General features: G+C 42.2%; 2 protein-coding genes across 3 annotated transcripts; one reads left to right on the top strand and one right to left on the bottom strand.

The window, feature by feature from the left end:
- The first annotated feature begins 15 nt into the window (after positions 1-15).
- DNAJC17 (DnaJ heat shock protein family (Hsp40) member C17) lies at positions 16-20432 on the top strand. Its single transcript, XM_081209949.1, has 11 exons — positions 16-235; positions 2299-2368; positions 3317-3375; positions 4791-4878; positions 5249-5331; positions 5849-5945; positions 6841-6890; positions 7384-7461; positions 8187-8267; positions 9784-9906; positions 20234-20432. The coding sequence occupies exons 1-11, from the start codon at positions 158-160 to the stop codon at positions 20354-20356; spliced, it is 930 nt and encodes a 309-aa protein (XP_081066075.1). The 5' UTR covers positions 16-157; the 3' UTR covers positions 20357-20432.
- Positions 15765-20340, bottom strand: LOC308595882 (uncharacterized protein C15orf62, mitochondrial). 2 transcript variants are annotated; one of them, XM_081210600.1, is made up of 2 exons: positions 20208-20340; positions 15765-17006 (listed from the first exon to the last, which is right to left on the bottom strand). In XM_081210600.1, exon 2 carries the CDS (start codon positions 16882-16884, stop codon positions 16342-16344), a length of 543 nt encoding a protein of 180 aa, XP_081066726.1. In that variant the 5' UTR covers positions 16885-17006; positions 20208-20340; the 3' UTR covers positions 15765-16341. The 2 variants fall into 2 exon arrangements, with proteins under 2 accessions (XP_081066726.1, XP_081066725.1); XM_081210599.1 differs by lacking the exon at positions 20208-20340 and adding an exon at positions 18476-20199.
- Positions 20433-21046: the final 614 nt, after the last annotated feature.

Below are 21046 nucleotides of genomic sequence, written 5' to 3'. Positions count from 1 at the left end.
AAGACTACGTTTCCCAGCAGCCTCAGGGCAGCGCGAGTCGCTGTTGGGGCGGCGGGCGAGGGTAGCCTAGCTGAGGAAAGGCAAGCTCGGTCGGGCAAGTCGAGGGAGTAACAGCCCCTTTGGCTCTGTAGAGAAGCGGGTCGGAGCGGGAAGAGAAATGGCGGTGGATAAGGAGCTGCTGGAGTTGGACTTGTACGCGCTGCTGGGAGTTGGCGAGAAGGCGTCGGATAAAGAGGTCGGCAAGGCCTCGGGCTGAGGGGAGGGAGAAGCGGCGGTGGCGGCCGCTGGAGATCCCTGAGGGCCCAGCCGGACCTTCGCAGGCCCCCGAGGGCCAGAATTATAGCAGGGGGCTCTGTCCCTGCCGCTCCTTACGGGACAAGACCTCAGGGCCCTCGAGCTGCTGAGTTCAAGGGCCCATAGCCTAAAGTATTGATGCTATACTGTACACACTTTACTAGGGGCCACTTGGCACTGTACTCGATGGGTCCCCCTTCTAAGTTCCCCAGTAAACCTGAGATGCGCCGGGGTGCAGCCCTGCGCGCCTTCTTCAAATGCGATCATACTACTGTTTTTTCATAGTCATTATAGGAGGAACCACGACGGTCATCTAGTTCAAACCTTCAATGCTTTTGTCCAACATGAGGCTCGAACCCACGACCGTGGAATTAAAGTCTCGTGCTCTGCCAACCGAGCCCTCTCTCATAGAATGGTAGAGTTGGAAGGGACCCCCGAGAGTCATCTAGTCCAACCCCCCCCCCATGCAATGCAGGAATCTCACCTAGATCATCCATGACAGGTGGCCATCGAGCCTCAGCTTAAAAACCTCTGAGGAAGGACAGTCCACCACCTCTCGTGGGAATCTGTTTATGATAGGCTTTGCAAGTGTGTGGTACTGGACTGCATGAATGAACTGTGATTTGAGATGGCCCCTTGGGTTTGCTTTGGATGCTTGAGGTGGTGAGTATAATGATGGGGGAGGTGAACTGTGAACTAGGAAGTCCTTGGTTTGCATCGATCTTGGCCACAATTCTTTCAGCCTCTCCATCTGGCATAAATTGATAATAATGCTGTCTTACTTTGTGTGGGCAAACATTGTGGCAACCTTGCAAGTATGTTCCTCAAAAGTTGCTAGAAGACTTATTTTTATTTGTTATCCTGATCCCCTCACCCCCATTTGAGGCATTTTTTAAAAAGCCAAATTTTAACATGTTTTCCTTCCTAGAGGTGATATTTCCTTGTTACAGGCAAGCATTTTAGAAGCTTCTTGAAAGCATGTTTGTAACAGTTTCTGCAACAGTGGGTATTAAGCACTTTGAGTAGTCAAATAGTGTTGTTATATATTATTGTGTTAATATTTTGCTTTAAGTTTAAGGATCAATAGCTTCAAGTTGTCTTTTTAGTACTCATTTGGTCCACTAGGTGGTGCCTAAATACCAGACGTCTGTAGGTACTGTATATTGACAGAACTTTTTAAGGTAGCTATCTTAGAATAATAAGAGACTGCTTTGCATATGAAAATGTTTCTGATAAGGAGTATTAATGTTAAAATGAATGCATGTGATCTATACTTCATAGTATCTCTGTTGTGACAGAATTGTACTGCTGGAAAGATGCTAACAACATCTGATCCAGCAACCTGAACAGAAGAAAGATTCAGTGTCTTAACAGTCTCACACGGATTTTCTTTTCTTTTCTTTTTTTTCCATCACACGGATTTTCAATGTGCCAGAGAACTCAGAGGTGCCTTACTGAGAAGATCAGTAATACAGTTTTTCCAGCACTACTGAACAACCCATCAAATGTGCATTTGCAAGGATGGGTTGAGGCTTCTGGAGTGCACTTTTGATTCACAGGCAGAAACAGCAAGAACAATCGGGGCTGGCCAACATGGAACTCATGTAGTATTTTGTAGCTTCTGGCCAAGTGTCAGCACATGTTCAGTTCCTATCAGGCCAGGTTGTTGTCATTGGATGGAATCAGCGAAACAGTTACTTTGTCAAATAAAATATTTTTATTTACCTGAGCAACTGCAGTCCAAGCATTGAGGACGCATTAGGCAGCAGGTGTGTTTGTCATATCTACAGCAGTGTTATACCAGGGTTGCTTGGTATAAGGTAGGCCTGCATTTGGGCAGATAACCTCTGGCATCAAAACAAACCTCTTAAAAGAATGAGCTTATTTTTAAACTTTTCCTATTTACTTTGAGTTGCCTGTTGCCCTATCTTCTACATAACTGAATACTGCCTTAATCTGCTAATCACACTGTTCATTGCATTGTTTTTGCTCTGTCATTTACAGATTAAGAAAGCCTACAGACAGAAGGCCTTGTCCTGCCATCCAGATAAAAATCCAGACAACCCCAAAGCAGGTATGGAAAGTATTCATAGACACTCTTAGCTTTTATTGACTGTTCTCCCTGTGTGATCACTAGAAGTGGCTAGATTTATCCAGAATTACACTGGTGTGTTTCATTGGTAATAGATGGAATGTTCTGGATATCAGTATCTAGGCTTGATTATTTATGTGACCCTTTAATCACATGAAGCCTATTGTGTACCAGGTCCATTGGTTGTCAAATGCTGCAGTTTTTAGGCCTGCTAAAACCATAGGATTGGCAGGTACCACAGACAGAGCTTTTTTGTGGTACCCCCCGATATTTGAGGCTCTCTCAGAAATTGTGAATGGACCCCCATTGTTTGAGTCTTAAGCAGATTTGAGATTTTTATTGTTCTTCTATGCTTTAGTTGATGGTTTTATGTGGGCTTCATCTTTTAGCTGCTGCTATTCTAGATGATTAATTTACTGACTTCTGTTAATTCTGTAATTGCTCAATATGTTATATTTATTGCTGCAAGCTGCCTTACAATGTTCATAAGCTTATCTGGGGGGATATAAATATATTCAATTAAATGATGACTCAGCAGTATTTTGTATTCAGAAGTGGGCTAATTGTTTGAGATTCAGGACAGACAAAATAAAATGTATTTTCATACATGATGGCTAAGTTCTGTTTTCACTGTCCAAGGTTGTGTCCTCTGAATACAAGTTACTAGGAATCACCTGTAAGTTTAGAAATAAGATATTAAGAATGAACCACTGATCCTTGCATAAGGGGCGAACTGTATTTTAAATGGAGCAAACTGAAGTTCTGAAGTTATGGTGAGGATTGACTTTCAAATATTGTAAGAAGCTTTGTTGTGTTCTCTGAAATTATTTACTAAGACAAATTTCAGACAATCATTTACTCAGTTCTATATCTAGGAATTGTATGCATTCTCTTATTGCTGTTTCATTTTTTTCACTTTCTGTTTCCTAGCTGAGCTCTTCCATCAGTTGTCTCAAGCTTTGGCAGTTTTAACAGATGCAGCAGCAAGGGTGAGTTATTTTAATGCTCTGTTAGAACTCCAAGCATTTTCTGGCTCTGCTGTTAGACATGAATACTTGGAAAAGAAAAGTGCAGTCAGAAACTTATTTCAGGCCAGTACAAGCCAACAAGTTGTTTCTGACTGTTCCCTTACATATCTCTGGATAGCCTATGTACAGAAATTCTCTACTTCTCTCAGCAATAGACTCCTATTCTAAACCGTGAGTGGATGAGGCTGGGTCATACTTGCATGGAGGGAGAACTCTATAATCATCAGAGGTCATTTGAGCCTCCAATGACAGAGATGGATCAAAGAATACTCCCAGACTGCACACCTGCTCCTTCTGGAGAAGTGCTACCCAATCCAGAACAGACAATTGGCCTATCTCCCAGAAACAGTAGCTACCCAGTCACAAAACCTCCGTCTTTCCAGGATTCAAGCTCAGTTTATTGACTCTGATCCAGGCCACCACTGCATCTTGCTCCACACTCAGTTGTAATGGAGAAATAAAGTTGAGTTTCATCAGGGCAACACCTTGCTCCAAAACTCCAAATGACTGCTTCCAGTGGCTTCATATAGATGTTGAATATCATTGGGAACAATATAGTGCCCTGTGGCACCTCGTAGTGTAAATGTGTTCGTTGATCTTGGGGAAGGTTAAAACTAATTTATTCTTGCCTTGGAGGCTCGATATGAATCCTTCATTTCAAACTGATCGCTGATAGCTTGGGATGGAAGAGATTTTTGGCATTATGATCAAGTATTTGGGTTCTAAAATGAGCTGGGTTCCACTTATCTGAGTATATAATACTTCATATGAAGAAATAAGATGGAATTTTTAAAAAATGTGAGAGAGATAGAGGGAGAACTATATGCACAGTTTTAAACTCGTTTGCTGCAACAGATCTTATTACTGAAAAAAGTAACTGCTTTTTTCATTGGTTTTCTCCTGTATTTTGAACTGCTGTGACATGAAAGCAGGTAGAGCTCTTGCAATTCCATTGTTCTTGCCCATTCTTTGGATCCCTGTTAAAAGCTGCAAGCAAAACTATACCTGTTGTCAACGCCTGTTGTCAGTATGTTTCAGACCATGCTGCCCCTGCAGTGCTAGCATTAAACTGGGCTAGTGATCTAATACAGACATTATAAGTAAGATGTATACTTCAGAATACTTTCAAACATTTGTATCTTTCTTGATTTTACATATCCTGGTCCATCTTTCTTTCCTCCGTTTGTGGACATTACTAATGTTAGTTACTGAGAAGTCTTGAATTATTAAAATTTTTATCCTTGTTAAACACAATCTGAATGTCCATGACACTTGCAGATCTTTGTTTTGTTTTAATTTTAATATTTCTAGATATGTGATTGAAACTTTCATTTTGTTTTGATTTATTGTTTTGTCTTGTCCTATCACTACTGCAGGCAGCATATGATAAAGTGAGGAAAGCAAAGAAACAGGCAGCAGAAAGGACTCAGAAACTTGATGAAAGGAGGAAAAAAGTCAAACTTGGTATGTAAATCTAGAATATTCTTTTGCATATGGAGCAAATGCCAGGTTGCAGGATCCTTACCATTTGTTCATGTCTGCAATTTGTTTGTTTTCATTAAAATTTGAGGTGGTATCAGTAGGTGCTCTTAAATATACTGTACTGTGAGCAGTGATTCATTCTGTTAGAAATGAATCTCAGGAAAAACCAATCTGTTTGGGTTTGTCCTATCTTGGAATCATAGAACTGTAGAGTTGGAAGGGACCACAAGGGCCATCTAGTTCAACCTCCTGCAATGCAGTAATCTTTTGCTCAACGTGGGGTTTAAACCCACGACCCGGATATTAAGAGTCTCCTGCTCTACCAACTTGTGGACTTCTTCTTTTGCTATAGATCTTGAAGCCCGGGAAAAAGAAGCCCAGTCCCAGGTTAGCAAGGAGGAAGAGATCCAGATAACTAGAACATTAGAGCAAGAGGTAAGGGTAGCAACCAAACAAAATGTTATTTTATATCAGAAATGAGGATGGGATCCTTTATGTGCACAGCCATTATAAAGAGCAGAAAGTTAATGGTATTGAAAGATAAATTATGCTGGCAGCCTATAGGAGTAGCAACATTGAGGTTCAGGCTGTGTGAAAACATGGCATAAAGGGATTATAAACTTGAGGGGCATAGTTCAGTGGTAGAGTGTGCTTCACATGCAAAAGATCCTAGGTATTGATCCTTGGCATCTCCAGGTAAGACTCCTTTCTAAAAAAAAACCTGTAGAGAGAGATAGTCTAACTTTATATAAGGCTGCTTCCTGTGTATCTATTCTTCCCTTAAAAAAAAAAACACTTTTCAATTTGGCTGTTGTTGCTATACAGGAGACTGCTGGTCTATTCCTTGTGACACTTTCTTCATACCTACAAGTTAAAGAGTAGATTGTTTTGTAACAGCCACTTTTCTTGGCAACATGGCCACCATTTTTTTGCCTTCTGCCTCTTTCCCCAGATCCTACGGTTACGTGAGGAGGGATCCCGCCAGCTGGAGGAACAACAAAAACTTATCCAGGAACAAATACGACTTGAGAAAGAACAGCGAGTGCGAGGTAAGGCCAGGCAAGGTCAGAGCCTCTGCCTGCCACAAAGTTGTCTTGCCACGGTTCTCTTCAGAACACGCCCATGGGTGCTCAAAGCCAGTTTGCTTTTGTTGTTAAGGAGTACATGCCTGTAGAAAAATAGCCTTTTCTTTGCTGCATCTCTTGTTGTGGAGCTTAGTGGCAGAATATTCTTTTATTAAGTAGAAGGGCCAAACAAGAAGAGTTAAATTGGGAGGTGTACAGCACACTCCTATTCATGGCTACTAAGAAGTAAATTGAGTTCAGGGGGACCTTCTCCCAGGATTATAGCTCTGGTCTCTTCTAAGCTGTGCCACTTGTTTCCTTTTTCACCCCAGGCAGATGTGGAAATGAGGAGGGTATTGACGATTATTTTAATGAATGTTTGCAAAGAACTTTGCAATATTTGTTATAGATTTTTCAGTACCAGTTGGCATGTGAGATTGGTTTATGAACATTCAGTGCTATTTTTATCCTCCCACCCCCAATTTTATTTACTACATTTATATACCACCTTTATCTTCCAATAATCTGAAGTTGGTGTACATGGTGTGATGTCGTCCCCCCATTTCATTCTCACAACAACCCTGTGAGGTAGGTTAGGCTAAGAGATGGTGACTGGTCCAAGGTCACCACCCAGTGAGCTTCATGGCTGAGTGAAATTTTCTCACTGTCATTGGAGCCCTACTTCTGGAAGTAACAAGAGTCAAAATAGAACCCCCTTTTAACTTGTATAGTTATCAGGATAATTGCCAACCTACACCCAAATCCCCTGTGGTGGAGTTTAAATCAAGCTAAGGATATGTAGAACATAGACTTTCTTGAGTATTTTCAATCATTAAATGTCAGTGTAGTTTTCATTTTCTTTTTCTTTTTCTTCTTTGAGGCAAACATGATGGGTATGGAGAGGAGGGCAAAGGAACACCCAAGCTCAAAGTAAGACATTCCCAAAAATTGAGCTATGAAGAGAGATGAGCAACTAACTTATCATTCCATCAGTAGAAGCCACATGGATCGCCTCTGGCCACACAGAATGCTGGACTGTCTCTGGCATCCTCGCTGCTTACTGGAATTGTCACTTACTTCATCTTAATGTGTTCCTTGCACTTTAATCTAGAATCTAGGCACTAGGATGAAGGTAATTAGAAGTTAAGTCTCTGTGACTTGGGATACTGACAGGTTGCCAGATGCTGCTTGATGTATGTAGTAATTTTCAGATCTTCTAAATGTGAACTTTTCCCTGTGCTAGGACTATGTATATCTGTCTCTGTGCAGTGTAGACATTCCTTTTAGTATGTCTACAAATTTTAACATCTGAATCTATTGCCTCTATAGCATCACAGATGTAAAACCAAGTGCTAGATTCTGCTATATATTGCATCCAGTACACTGAACAGTGTGAAATTAATTTCTAACTTTTCCTCATCAGCTACGCTGGAAATGCAAGAAAGAAGATGAAACTAAAGGAGGCTACTCAAAAGACGTTCTTCTGCAAATCCTACAAAAGGTCCTGTTCCAAAATGCTCCTTTCACCTTGGTTGGTTGGTTTTGCCTAGCAAACTGTAAGAATAAGCAAAGAAAGTTGATATCTTCATAAACTAATGAGGCCCTCCCATGGTAATTATAAATCATTCCATTCCTTTTTGTTGGTACAGGAGGACACCATAAGGAATTTATTAACTTGTCAGCTAATATTTAATACAACCAATATATCCCTGTGGTATGACTCATAAATAATTTGATGGTGTGGTTTAACGTGTGATCTTTACTTCATCCCTATTTGTAACTGCTAGGCAGATTTGACTAGCTTGGGCTTACTCTCTCTTTTTTTTGTGAACAATGAATTCAGAACTAGGCTAGAACAATAACCTCATTCATTACATCACATGATGATGATGTTCTATGGGGTTTTGCTGTGAGAGTGTGATCTGTGAACTGACTTATGGCTGTGTTGCATTTCAAGCTTGTTATGATGACCTTGGCCTCAAATCAATGACTGCTATTGTAACATCTCTAAAAACTCTTTAGCTAGCATTTTGACATGATTATGCATAGTATATCTCAGCACAAAATGTACTCTTCACCAGTATTGTATCTCATCCCACTTCAGTCCTTTTTTCCATTTGTTATTTATGGAGACTTTGGCAAGAGCTGTCATATATCACATTTTAGAACATACGGTTTCTCCCCTAGACCTATGTCTGACTTTACATTTCTTATTGATTCTGGCAGTATGGCGAGGTTCTGAATTTGCTAATCTCTAGCAAGAAGACTGGGAGTGCAGTTGTGGAATTTGCCACGGTGAAAGCTGCTGTAAGTTTTTTGATTTGGGAATTTCTCAGTGCACCTTTATGGTGGTATATATTGGCCTTTATGGAAGAAGGTATCATTAGAAGTCTTTCTATGACTCTTCTACATCAACTGGGCTTCCCCCACCCAACCCTTATGACTGGCGCAGAAAGCAGGGCCAGTTCCCCATCTTTCAGCAACGGGTGGGTGTTTATAGAGGGGTGGGAGGCTCTGAGAAACTTCACCAAAACAAAGGGAAAGCATTTATTGCAGTTTAGGAAACCATACTTAAACATTTCTAGATAGATAAGTAATTTATGTGAATAGAGTTTCTTGATACTTTAAACACCCACTCTGAGTAACAAAACTAGCCCGAGTAACAAAATTATCATGGTAAAACCTTCTCCCATCAGTATGCAAATACCACTATCAAGATAGTTACCAGTAAACCCTAAAACGCTACATCTGATTTTGTTATTGTTACTAGGATGCTTCTCTCCATATTATGATGAGCCTTAGATGCAGAAGAAAACCTTAATGAAGTTAGGAAGGAATTTTCCTCCCATTAGATTATCTGACTATTTTACTTTTCACCCTTCCATACAGTACATTTAGTGTGGTCTGCTTTAAGCAAGCTGGATTTGTTTTACTTTTCCCACAAGCTCTCCCCTATCACATGGTGCATCCATGTGGCACTGGCATGCACTCTCTCACATTAATGTGTGCACACAAGCCTACTGATGAAAATGGGATGGGCTAATCCAGTGTTTCCCAACCACTGTTCCGCGGCACACTAGTGTGCTGCGAGATGTTGCCTGGTGTGCCGCGAGATGTTGCCTGGAGGGAGGCGGGCGAGTCGGGCGGCGAGAGGCGGGGCGGCGGCGGCAAGGAGAGGCCGCCCAGTGCGGGGCTCTCGCCGTCTGCCTGCCTGGCTGCCTGCGAGCTCGGCGGGCAGCGCCTCCGTCCGCAGCGCCCGCCTCGCGGCTCTCATTCCCTGCCCCTGCCAAAGCTCACCCAGCCAAGCCGCGCTCTCCTTCCTGCCTCGCTTTGCTGCCTCCTCCCCCCCTACCCCCAAAGCTTGGAGGTTCCCCGGCAAGGGGGAGGGGAAAAAATTGAAACTTACACTTTCGTGCGTCCCTCCCGGCGTGACGCTGCGCGCTGACGTCACGGGGCTGTAATGGTGGTGTGCCTCGAGATTTTTTTCATCAAACAAGTGTGCCTTTGCCCAAAAAAGGTTGGGAAACACTGGGCTAATCAGGGACTGGGAGGGGCTCATATACAAGCTTGGAGGGGTTTTCAGCTCCAACTAGCACAACCTTCCCCAACCTGATGCCCTTGAGATGTTTTGGACTCCAACTTCCATCAGCCCAGCATAATCAGTGGTTGGGGATAATGGGGATTATAGTCCAAAACACCTGGGGGCACGAGGTTGGAGAATGCTGATCTAGCAGAATTGTTTAATCGATTGAACTGTGGCTATTCTGTTATTCTGGGCTTAGTATGGGAAGCATGAAATGAAGAGGCTGTTTTTATTCATTAGGAGATGGCAGTGAAGAATGAAGTTGGCCTGATAAGCAATCCTCTAAAAATCTCCTGGCTAGAGGGCCAACCACAGAGCAATCCTGTGTTTGCTGATGGCACCAGCCTGCCACAGATATCCAAGGTAGGACCAATACAAGCTGCTACTTTTGCCTTTGGTGATTCTTAAAATCTGTTTGAACTCTGCATACACCTAGTATGGGCACTAGCAAAAATATTCCGTTCATCTTTGTACTTTTGCCTTGGGAAGCATTCACTGAGCAACTGTAAGCCATTTAAAGTTTTTCATTTATGAACTTGTTCTAATGAAAGCAGGTATAAATCTGGCTTGATGTTGAGCTTGTATAGATATGATCTGCTGCAGCACTAATTGGGCTATTGCTAAATGGAGTAATAGAGAGGATCCTGTGTGATGTTTGCTTTGTTTAGGGTTGGGCTGAAGAAGTACATGCACAGTTGATGAAAGATGAGCCTTGGGAAGCGATCTCTTCTGAGAAACTAGATTGGGGCAGATAATTCTCCCACAAAAGGCTTGTTTTACTGATGAAACTCATGGTTTTAGAGCAGCGGTGGGAAACCTCCAGCCCAGCATCAGCTGATGGTCAGGTCTTGCAAAGCCCTGTGCAGAGCGCTTTGCAAGACCAGGAAGTAAGCAGATCACCACCACTTTGTGCACTGTGTATTTGCCACCCACCTGTCAATTTTGTGGGGAGGGGATGTGGGGACAGATCCAGCTCCCCACCCCTGCTTTAGAGTATATGTTCTCTTCTGTTTGTTGACAAAGTCCCATCATTGGAAAGAGGCCTACAAACGTGATGCACTGTCTGCAAATCTGCTAGGTAAAATAAACCCCTGTGATCTGTTTGAAAGCAGATCTAAGCTATATGTTCCTCACATCCCCAAATGTGGATTTGCTTTATTGCACCATTTCAATATTACATTTATAAAGACTGTTCTAATGTTTCTAGAACTTCCCCTGCTCTGTTGAAGGCAGGGGAATTGGCGTCGTAGAGTGCAAGATCATCTGAGCTTCCATTTTATATTTGAAGCTTCATTTGTTTTTACTTTTTCATTTATAGCTTGTTGTGTCTTGAATCAGAGCACCTATTGTTAGTCGTAAATGAAATAAGAGTCTTCATGTGTTAAGGACGAAACAGACTAGATAAATGGGTGATGGAGGGAAGTGGGAACATGTAAATACCACTTTATTATCTTGATTTGGACTGTTTTATAGATATGTGAGATGGGAATGCCCAGCTATTCATTCTGCACATGCAGATATTCTTTAAAAGCAAAAGAAAAGAGAATTCTGGGCCAAAGCCTGTCCTCCTTTTCTCTGTGCACATGGCTTGAATAGCTTTTTCAATAGTGTGTGGGTGGAAAGGTAGCAGCTGTCTACTTAATGAGCAGGTATTCTGGTAGTTTCTCAGGTGAGGCTGTTATTTGCGTCTTCCTTTGTTTTGCTAGCCGGTTACTTTGTGTTTAATTCCAAGTAGTAGTTCCTGAGAAACTGCCTCTCAGCCTCCCTGAGGTTTTGTTTGAGCCTGGATGGCTCCATCTAGGGAGCACTTTCAGCTCTTTTCAAAGAGTGACTTTCCTGCCCGACTCCACAGGGCTGTGTGTTTATGGCCGCAAATAGTCTTGCCTGGAGTGCAGTAGGGAACAAATGTTGTGACTGGTTGTGCTGAACTAGGTGGAATCCAGCAGTACTTTCAGGTTGTTTGGGGCCAAGAGATGTTTTTCTCCCTTGCGCAATATAGGCGAAGCTACTGGGCATGATAGCTATGCCCTGCCTCCCCAGCCAGAGGCAGTAATGCTTTTCAATACCAGTTGCAGGAAACCACAGGAGGGGAGAGTGCTGTTGTGGTTGGGTCCTGCTTGTGGGTTGGCCATTGTGAAAACAGGATGCTGGACTAGATTGGTCACTAGCCTGATCCATCAAGACTCTTACATTCTTATCACAAACAATGCCTATAAAAGATGTTTTCTCAGGACTGAAGAGCAACAGTTGTCTCCAAACAGAAGCTCTTGTTGGTTTTCAAGTTAGCTTATTGCTTCTTATGAAGCCTCTGGCTTATGACGTGAGTTTATCTTGGCTTGTTTCCGTTCCATATGTTTCTTACTTGGAGCCCATATATTCTGCCTGCTGCACAGGATTAATGTGTATGAACCCAAGCTGGGAGCTGTGACTGAGTTCATAGCTCTGCGGAAGTGCTAGATGCTCTGATACAGAGGCCTTCCAGCTACTTGCTGGAGTGCAGACATTGGGATTGTGCTATTCTGAACTCTTTCTTAGATGATACCTTAGCAGGTTTTGTATTTGGACACATAGCAGAGCTTTCAGTGGGATGTACCGTATTTTTCGCCCTATAGGAGGCACTTTTCCCCCTCCAAAAATGAAGGGGAAATGTGTGTGTGTCCTATGGGGCGAATGTAGGCTTTCGCTGAAGCCTGGAGAGCGAAGGGGGTCGGTGCCCACCCGCCCCTCTCGCTCTTCAGGCTTCAGGAAGCTATCCGCTAGCCGTGGGAGAGTCGTGTGGCTCTCCCACGGCTAGCGGAGAGCTTGCCGGTACCCAGAAGCTTGGGGCGCGCTGAGCTCAGCACGCCCCAAGCTTCGGGCTTCGCGCAGCCCTCCGCTAGCCATGGGAGAGCTGTGCGACTTTGCACAGCTCTCCCACGGCTTGTGGATAACAGCCTGTTCTTGGGGTTGGGGGAAGCTCGGGCTTCCCCCACCCCAGCCCCGCACCTGGGGGGGAAATAAATAAAAAATTCTTTATTTCCTCCCCCCCCCCCAAAAAAACCTAGGTGCGTCCTATTGCCTGGTGCGTCCTATGGGGCGAAAAATACGGTAATTGCAATTCATGTAATTCCTGGATTCAGTACTGGTTTTTCAGTGGGTTTCCAGCTAGAAGGGATACAACTGGTATGCCTTTCAGGTTGGAGATAAACTCCAGTACTCCCCCCCCCCCCGAAGTAATAGTTTCCACCTAAGCTAACTGACCTGCTAGTTTTTATTAATCAGTTTTCATAAGAACTGGGATGGTTGCCTAAAATAGCAGGATTGTGTTTGATCCAAATGTTTTTTTATTATTAAAAAAATGCAGTAGGTGGATACTGATTTTTTACTTGAAAAGATAGTAAACTTCTGTACTGTAAGCTAAATTCAGTACAGAAAAAGCTGAATCCTGCAACCTGTGTAAATTACCTAAATGAAATAAACATCCATACATTACAACACAAAATATGGTAATATTCTTAATCAGGAGACTTTAAAATTGCTTTTAGAATTTTTACAATTACACAAAAATATTAAACCTGTGAAAAGTTTACTTATATTTTGCATCCTTAGCCTTTGACAAGTGAAGTTCCAGTAAACTTCACTTTGATATGCAAAATTTTTCCTGTTGCTTGTGCCATGCCTGCGGTGATCACCTTCCTTCCTCTTTTTGTATAATTACTCCTGAGGTGACATCACTGATTCCTTACATCCTTTCTACAGAAACTTCCCACAACTTATTTTGTTTGGCAGTACTTGAATATGAATGCTTGTAACTTGCTCTGTTCTTTCTCTTCCCAATTTTAAGTGACATCTTTTGTGTTAATGCCTCTTTATATTTTGGGATCCTCTTCCAATTCTGTCTGTATTTACATACTTAAAAAAAAGTTATTGAATTTTAATGACTAATTTACTTCAGTGCTTATCTCTTGACTTCTGTCTGCCCTGAGGCTCTTTTTACTATCCTGTTCATGTTTACTAGCCTTCCAATAAATACTTAACTTAGGTGCCCTCCTCCTGAAATATTGTAAAATCCATTAAGCATGTAGACTGTATACCCACACAGTGCTTGTTTTGTCTGTGCTGTCATCATGCTTCTAAAAGGAAACCTCTTGCGGCATTAACCTGTTTGTTGGCTTGCTCCTTGAGTTATGTGATGTTGCATACTTAATGTATTTTTTTGTTAGAAATATTATCTGTTATCTGCAAAGATGATTCAAAAGCAGATATTTTTTTGCAGCAGAGACACTAGCTTGGCACTTGCACCAGGACAAATCTGCTATTCATTTATTTCATAACATTTCTACACCGCATGATTGTAAAAATAAATAAATAAATAAAGCTGTTTACAAAAAGATAAAACAACAGAATCAAGAAAAATCCACAGCCATACTTTAAAACATACAAAAGTTAAAATACTAAAACATTAAAATTACCTCAACTTTTTAAGCATCTGAGTAAGCATCACTTTTTGTGCTGAAGTGGGAATTGTCTGGCATGCTAGCTGAAAAGTTATGCCAATATACATTGCTGTAGAACAGGGGTGGGAACTAGATCCATTCAGCGGGCCAGATCCTGGGTTCTGCTAACCCTGGTAGGCCACTTTGACAAATCTGACATTGAGTGACATGTTCCCTGCTAGAAAAGGAAAAACAAGCTTGAAGTCACCCCCTGTCAATGAATAGACTTACAGTGGTGCCCCGCAAGATGAATGCCTTGCAAGACGGAAAACCCGCTAGACGAAAGGGTTTTCCGTTTTTGAGCTGCTTCGCAAAACGAATTTCCCTATGGGCTTGCTTCGCAAGACGAAAACGTCTTGCGAGTGTTCCGATTCCCCCCCCCCTTTTCCCCCTTTTTCTAAGCCACTAGGCCACTAATAGCCTTTTAGCCACTAAGCCGCTAAACCTTTAATAGCCGCTAAGCCGCTAATAGCGCTAATCCGCTAATCCGCTAATAGGCTTGCTTTGCAAGACGAAAAAACCGCTAGACGAAGAGACTCGCGGAACGGATTATTTTCGTCTTGCGAGGCACCACTGTACTCTCGCTGCCAGTCAGCCGATTGGATTAGTGACAGCACACAACTGGGAGTGTACTTTCTGACTCCTAGTTGTGCAGTAGCAGCCACATCTCCACCTGCCCCACACTTGATGTCACCTATGGCAGCAGATTGGCGTGGTTTGGGAAAAACTGTCTCACGGGCCAAACTGGGACTTGCGTTGGCCCTAATGAGGACCGTGGGCCTGAGGTTCCCCACCCCTGCTTAGAGTATAGCGTGTTGTGCGTTTCTCACAAGGCCATCCTGTTAACCTGAGAAATCACTCTAAGCTCAGTTCTGACTCTTGACTTGTTTATAATGTGAAGCCAGAAGCAGAAACAAGGGTAAGAGTCCCTGGTTACTGAGGAACTCTTGGCATGCTGCAGCTTTATCTTGATGGCACAGTCATTATGGCAAGTATGCAAAAACGGGTGGAGTTCATAATTCAATTCAAGTGTTAGTTTTTACAGAGGGCAAAACTACATGTGATGTTAGTCATGCTTTACAAACAAATATGCACAGCCTGACTGTTTTTATATTGAAGCAGCAGCAGCCATATGGTTCCAATCTGCAGTACAGATAGTAAATTGCACCTTTGGAGGTAAATAGCAGCCAGTGATGCGGCAGTTTTCCACAGGAAAGCTATGTGAGGTGGTTGTTTTCTCTCTGAAATAAAAGCTGTGAGGTTTTGTATTCTTGTTTAAACATGGAATTGTTGTTGATGGTTTGTATACCACCCTTCATCCATAGCTCTCAGGATGGTTCGCAACATAAATTTACAATATAAAAAAGACTAAATGCATAATAAAAATAAGAACACACAAAAATAACACTTGCATTTTGGTCCTGAGACTGACCTGCAATAGCAAGCAAGGGCATATGACTGTGAATCCATCTACACATTTTAAGTGTTTATTCAGGGCAGTAACTCAATAAATTATTTTGACATGGCCCTGGAGCCACATGATTTCATAAACAAGCCTTGGGACATGATATTTCTTACAAGGGGGTCTTAGGTGGTTTGGATATGCTTAGGAGAGCAGTAGCTGTTTGGTTTTCCTTTCAGTGGCCCCTTTCCTGCTCTTTCTAGAGTTTGATGTAACAGGGTTTTCCCCAGTCACACTGTTACATGAGTGCTTGCCAATGGAAATTAAAGGAGACACAAATGAAGTACAGGAAATACTTTTAATAAGGTCTAAAATATATATTCTCTTTCACATTTTACAATGGATTATTCATAGCTTATTGTGGAAGCAATAGTTATACACTTCCTTTCCCCTGTGACAAATAGAAAGAAAAACAATTGCTTTCCAATAATAGTCTGGCTTTCTAATAGCTTAAATATACCCATTAATGAGGAAAATATGCACCAGCATAAGAGAGGATGAACTTCAGTCATGTATAGTTCAAGGCTCTTCTACATCCATGAGTTCCTTATAGTTCCTTCATGTTACAACCACCCACCCTTTTCCAGACGCACATCAGTTGTAGAATCTCTGATACGGTCCAAATGTAGGAAGCATCTTGTCATAATGAAGTACTCTGAGTAGGAGTTCTTGGGAATGTGTGATGAATGGAAATACAGTAATCCTAGTAAATTCCAAGTAGATACTGTGTTCAACTGCTAGCTGGTCTGCTGTTCTCAGTTCATTGAGAAAAACAAAAAGCAGCCTTAGTTGCGTATAGGCAGTGAAGATGAGCCAGTGGTTCGGTGTAATTAATTCCTCTGCTTTTATTTGTAAGTCTAGCTAATCTGACAGTAAATTCTGGTTTCTGAGTGTCTGCAAAACATCATCAAGGAGTGAGGGCCCCAAATCCAATGTGAAAGAAAAAAAGGGGTCTAATGGATCACGAATAGGATTTCTGTAGGAGGAGGTGGTTTCAGAGAGCCACCAGTTTGTGGCTTGGTTCCTATAAAATAGGTCTGGCTGTGTTTGAGTGGCCTTGTGGAAATGACGTGAAGTGCTTGGGAAAGAAATGTCTGTAGAGGGAGAATCAGTGTGGTTTATTATATTGGGGCAGCTGGCACTGTCCAGATATAGCCGAGGTGGTTTGGGAGGTGGCAGTGGCTTGCTGAGTAGGTTTTGCTCGCTCTGACACGATAAATAGTCCGACTTTCCCGTCAAGTCTCTTGGGAGCTCCCTTTTGTTGTACTGTTGTCCGCTGGTGTCTATTGTTTGGCTGTTATGATTCCAGATCGTGACTTGATTGCCCAGTTTTTTATGCCTCCTGAATGAGAGGCGCTTGAAGAAACCAGAGGATCTGATGGATCCTCTCCGCCAAGTGTCCATGGTGAGGGAAGCAATAAAAAAGGCTGGTGGCTCCCAACTGTGTGATGAAGGAGGCCAGAGGCCTCCGTGTTGAGCTTAATTGAGGCTTTCTGAGTCAGTGGGGAGCTTCTTTCTTCTAATTTCTGGAAGAAAAAAGAAAACCTAACAAGCTGGCTTCCCAGAGAAGGCAATACTTGACTGTTAACCCTCACTTCCACTAAAGAAATCATTGGGAAAGAGTTCTACCAACTTGACTTTCATGACCGTATTAGAACTGTAGAACTGTCCAAGTTATCAGTACAGTGGTACCTCGGGTTAAGTACTTAATTCGTTCTGGAAGTCCGTTCTTAACCTGAGACTTTTCTTAACCTGAAGCACCACTTTAGCTAATGGGGCCTCCTGCTGCTGCCACACTGCCGGAGCAGGATTTCTGTTCTCATCCTGAAGCAAAGTTCTTAACCCGAGGTACTATTTCTGGGTTAGTGGAGTCTGTAACCTGAAGCGTATGTAACCTGAAGTGTATGTAACCCGAGGTACCACTATATTTCAAAGAAAATGGTGAACGCATGTAGCATTTCCTGTCAAAGTCCAAATGTTAAGTAGACATACACAAAACACTTCAAGTATTGTGAATTTGAAAGCCAATCATAACTCTTAGTGTGTAAATAGTTGTGTTTTAAAGCATTTGTAGTTGAGGTTCTGTCATCCCAGCTGGCTGGGATGCAGCAGATGAGTTATTGCAGTGTACAGGATGGGGCTTGACCCTTCTTATTCCTCTGCTGCTTGACTCTGACATGCTTCTGCAGTAGCCTTTATTCAGGACAGTGGCAACCAGTATAGTACTATTTGAGAGAGAGTTACTGACCTATCTCCCATCATCATCATCAGCCTTCTTCCCTGCCTCCCTGCTTCAAATCATCTTCTTATCCAGTGGTCCCTTAGAACACCTCTCTGGTATTCTTCATTTCTATGTCTCCTTATCTGTCACCCCCATTAACACAATTTCCCACAGCTTTTTGTACAAATCCACATCTCACTCCTTTTTTTCTTCCTTCTACCTGCAATGGTCTTCCCATTTTCCATTTATCAGGCCACTTTCCTTTCTTTCTCTAGAACTCTTTTTAAGACCAAATTATTTCCAAAAGAGTCTTTTCTGATCTACCCTGCCTTTGTTTCACTTGATCTGCTACCTTCCCTACCTCATTTCCTTCCTCAGTTGTTAGGCAAAATGAGGTACTATCTAATGCAGACTGAAAGCAGTAATGTGTCAGGACATACTAACTTCATCTGCCACCTCAAGGTCACCAAACTCCACTTGCCCCTTTTAGCCCACTTTAAATCCTTACCACACAAAGAAATTATGGGGCTGCCAAATAAAGGGCTGTATATGCATATCATCATCTCAACAAATTTACCCAGATTCTAGAGCACATAGCAGCATCCATATGGTGGAATTGTTGAATGTTACATGTCAGAAAAGTCATTATCAGTCTCTCATTACTGGATTGGCAGAGCCGAGAATTAGCAAAACTATATTCATGAAGGATTTCTAGAGCTTAAGTAGTTGCAGAGCTTAACATTGAAGAAAATGAAATGTAGAGTCGCTACTTACTATGAGACAGAGGGGAATTTTGAAGGAAGTCCTTCCAGCTCAGGGCACAGCATACCTGTGTCCATGTTTAAAAGTCCACTGTATCTTCTCAGCTCTACCTTTAGAACATCATTCCTTCGGTGTTACTCCTTGCCCTTCTCACTCAGCCACTCATGTGTTTTGCTGGTGGCAATTCCTTTGTGCGTGTTCTGTGCCAAGCCCTTGCTGACTCAGTTACATCAGAAACTGGGATTTACACTATTAGTTAATTGCAGAGATTGCAGGAAGTAGGTGTGTAGACCTGTGAAGTGTCAGCCCACACATACAAAGCTTCAAGAGAATACAGGGCTTCTATGGAATACTACTTGAACAACTTTCAGTGTAGCTGCTGGAGGAGGGGGAGGACAAGGGAATACAATAAGACCCAGTTCTGAATTGCAAGTTCAAGGGACCCATGCATTTCTACTTAGGGTTGGAGATGGGATCTCTCCCCGCCCCCAAATGGCACCTTCATGGTCAGAGGCAGTAAGATTCTGACTATCAGGCGTGGTGGAGAGACAGAAGCAAATAATCACGCTACGCTTGCAGCTGTCCAGGGACACCTGACTGTGGTCACTCCTGGAGACAGGATGCTGAACCAGAAGAACTTTGGTCTGATCCAGTCCAGCAGATTTTTAAGCAGAGGTTGGGTGGCCATCTACCATGGATGCTTTAGTGATTCCTGCATTTTAGGGGGTTGGACTAGATGTCCCTCGGGGTCTCTTCCAAGTCTACAGTTCTATGCTTCTATGATTCTTTATATTGTATTATCACACCATTATATGTTACATAAGCAATTAAGTCACAAATATAAGGTGCCAACTGCCTTCAAATTTTTTAAAAGGCCTGACTAATCAGGAATGTACAGAAATGGCTATTTTTACTCTGCTTTATGAATTGGATAGCTCCAAGCTAAAAATGAAAAGGTGTTGATTACTATTAAAGAGCCATGCCACCTATAAGCCCTCTTAAGACTCAACAACACTAAATGTTTAAGTATAGAATCTGTTTAATAGAGTGCTGAGAAATAAAATGACACACAATTTCTAGGATAATGGTTCCACTGGTTTTACAGGATATTAGGCCAGGGGAATCCCCTCAATGTAAGATGTTTCGTTTTCAACAATTTTAGATTTGGGGATTTGTATTGTTCTCTTCTTGGAATCTGAGGAAGAAATTACTAGTTAAGATTCTGGAACCCTTCTCAAAAGAGTATTTGCAGTGCTTTGCCTATTCTTAATTAAAGTGATATTATGTTCCTGTAAAATTAAGGCAGTAGACAGTATTTTGATCCTAGAACATTTATGATGCTGCTTTAGTACTTCCTGTTATATTGTAGCAAAAGGAAATTTATTTATCATTTATTACATTTCTGTTTCACTTTTTCAGTAAGGAGCTAGTCTGGGTCTGTGTCCCCTTGCACACCCATTTTACCTTTACAACTACCCTGTGAGCTAGGCTACAATTACCTGTAGTAATGAGAACTGCCACAACTGTAATAGTTGAGAGTGGAGGAGCTTACTTATTCTGGCATGACATTTTGCTTGGAGTGGCTACATTAGAGTTGTCCCCACTTCGGACAATCTTTATCGCCAATAAACACTAGCTAGTAATGTCTGTAAGGTACTCTGCGTCAGAAGACCTCTTTTCTTGTGCCATTGTGGTGGTGTTTATTTTAGGACTTCTGAAAGAACTAGCAGGGATTCCACCTTACTTTTCCTGCCATCCCTTTTTCTTTAGGGTTCAGTTGTCTCAGAGCGGGATTACGAAAGCCTCGTGATGATGCGGATGCGCCAAGCCGCTGAAAGACAGAAGCTGATTGAGCAGATGAAACAGGAAGATGAGGAAGAACCTTCCACATAGTACAAGGAGAAAAATAGCATTATCTTGTGTGTTTGCTTATACTTAAATTAAGTCAATAAATATCCTTTTTAAAAACCGTCGTTTTCTTTGAAAAATAAACTGATCATCCTCAATAAGGGTATAAATCTGGTAGTGTGTGGCTCTGCTTCTGCTTAGATATCAGGTGCCCACACTATCAAAGCTACCAAGTCAAGTTTCTCCTCCCATTGACAGACCATGGGCTAGTTTTAATCTTATGGAAACTGCCAGAAAATGGTTCCTGCTGTTGGCAACTCTACAGATGGGTATAAGTTATATAAATGATTGCCATGTTTACGAGCAACTTCTCCAGCAACTTCTGTGTTAAAAGAATTGTGTGTCAAAGACACTGAAATGGTGATGTGATGAATAGACACATCAGTTGCATTTATTAGTTGAGAAGAATTCACCAGAAGGTTGTCGTGCAATGGACCTTTGAGAAACCTACTGCTTCTGTTTCCACATGGAAGGCTTTTTTTTTAAAGGGTTCTGAAGTACACTGGATGCACCCTCAAATCTGCAGCAATCATCATGGCAGGTATTGGTGCTGTTTTTGGTCTTTTCTCACTGCTCTCATTAACAGGGGAAACATGGAGATTATATATAATCAGTGTTGGCCACAGTACATGACCATATTTTCAAACACAAGGGGAGTAAATGGTTTGGCACTAC

Source organism: Podarcis bocagei (assembly GCF_964188305.1).
Source record: "Podarcis bocagei genome assembly, chromosome: 1".
NCBI lineage: Eukaryota > Metazoa > Chordata > Lepidosauria > Squamata > Lacertidae > Podarcis > Podarcis bocagei.
The sequence above is the reverse complement of the archived record's forward strand: the minus strand, read 5'-3'. Positions and strand labels throughout refer to the sequence as shown.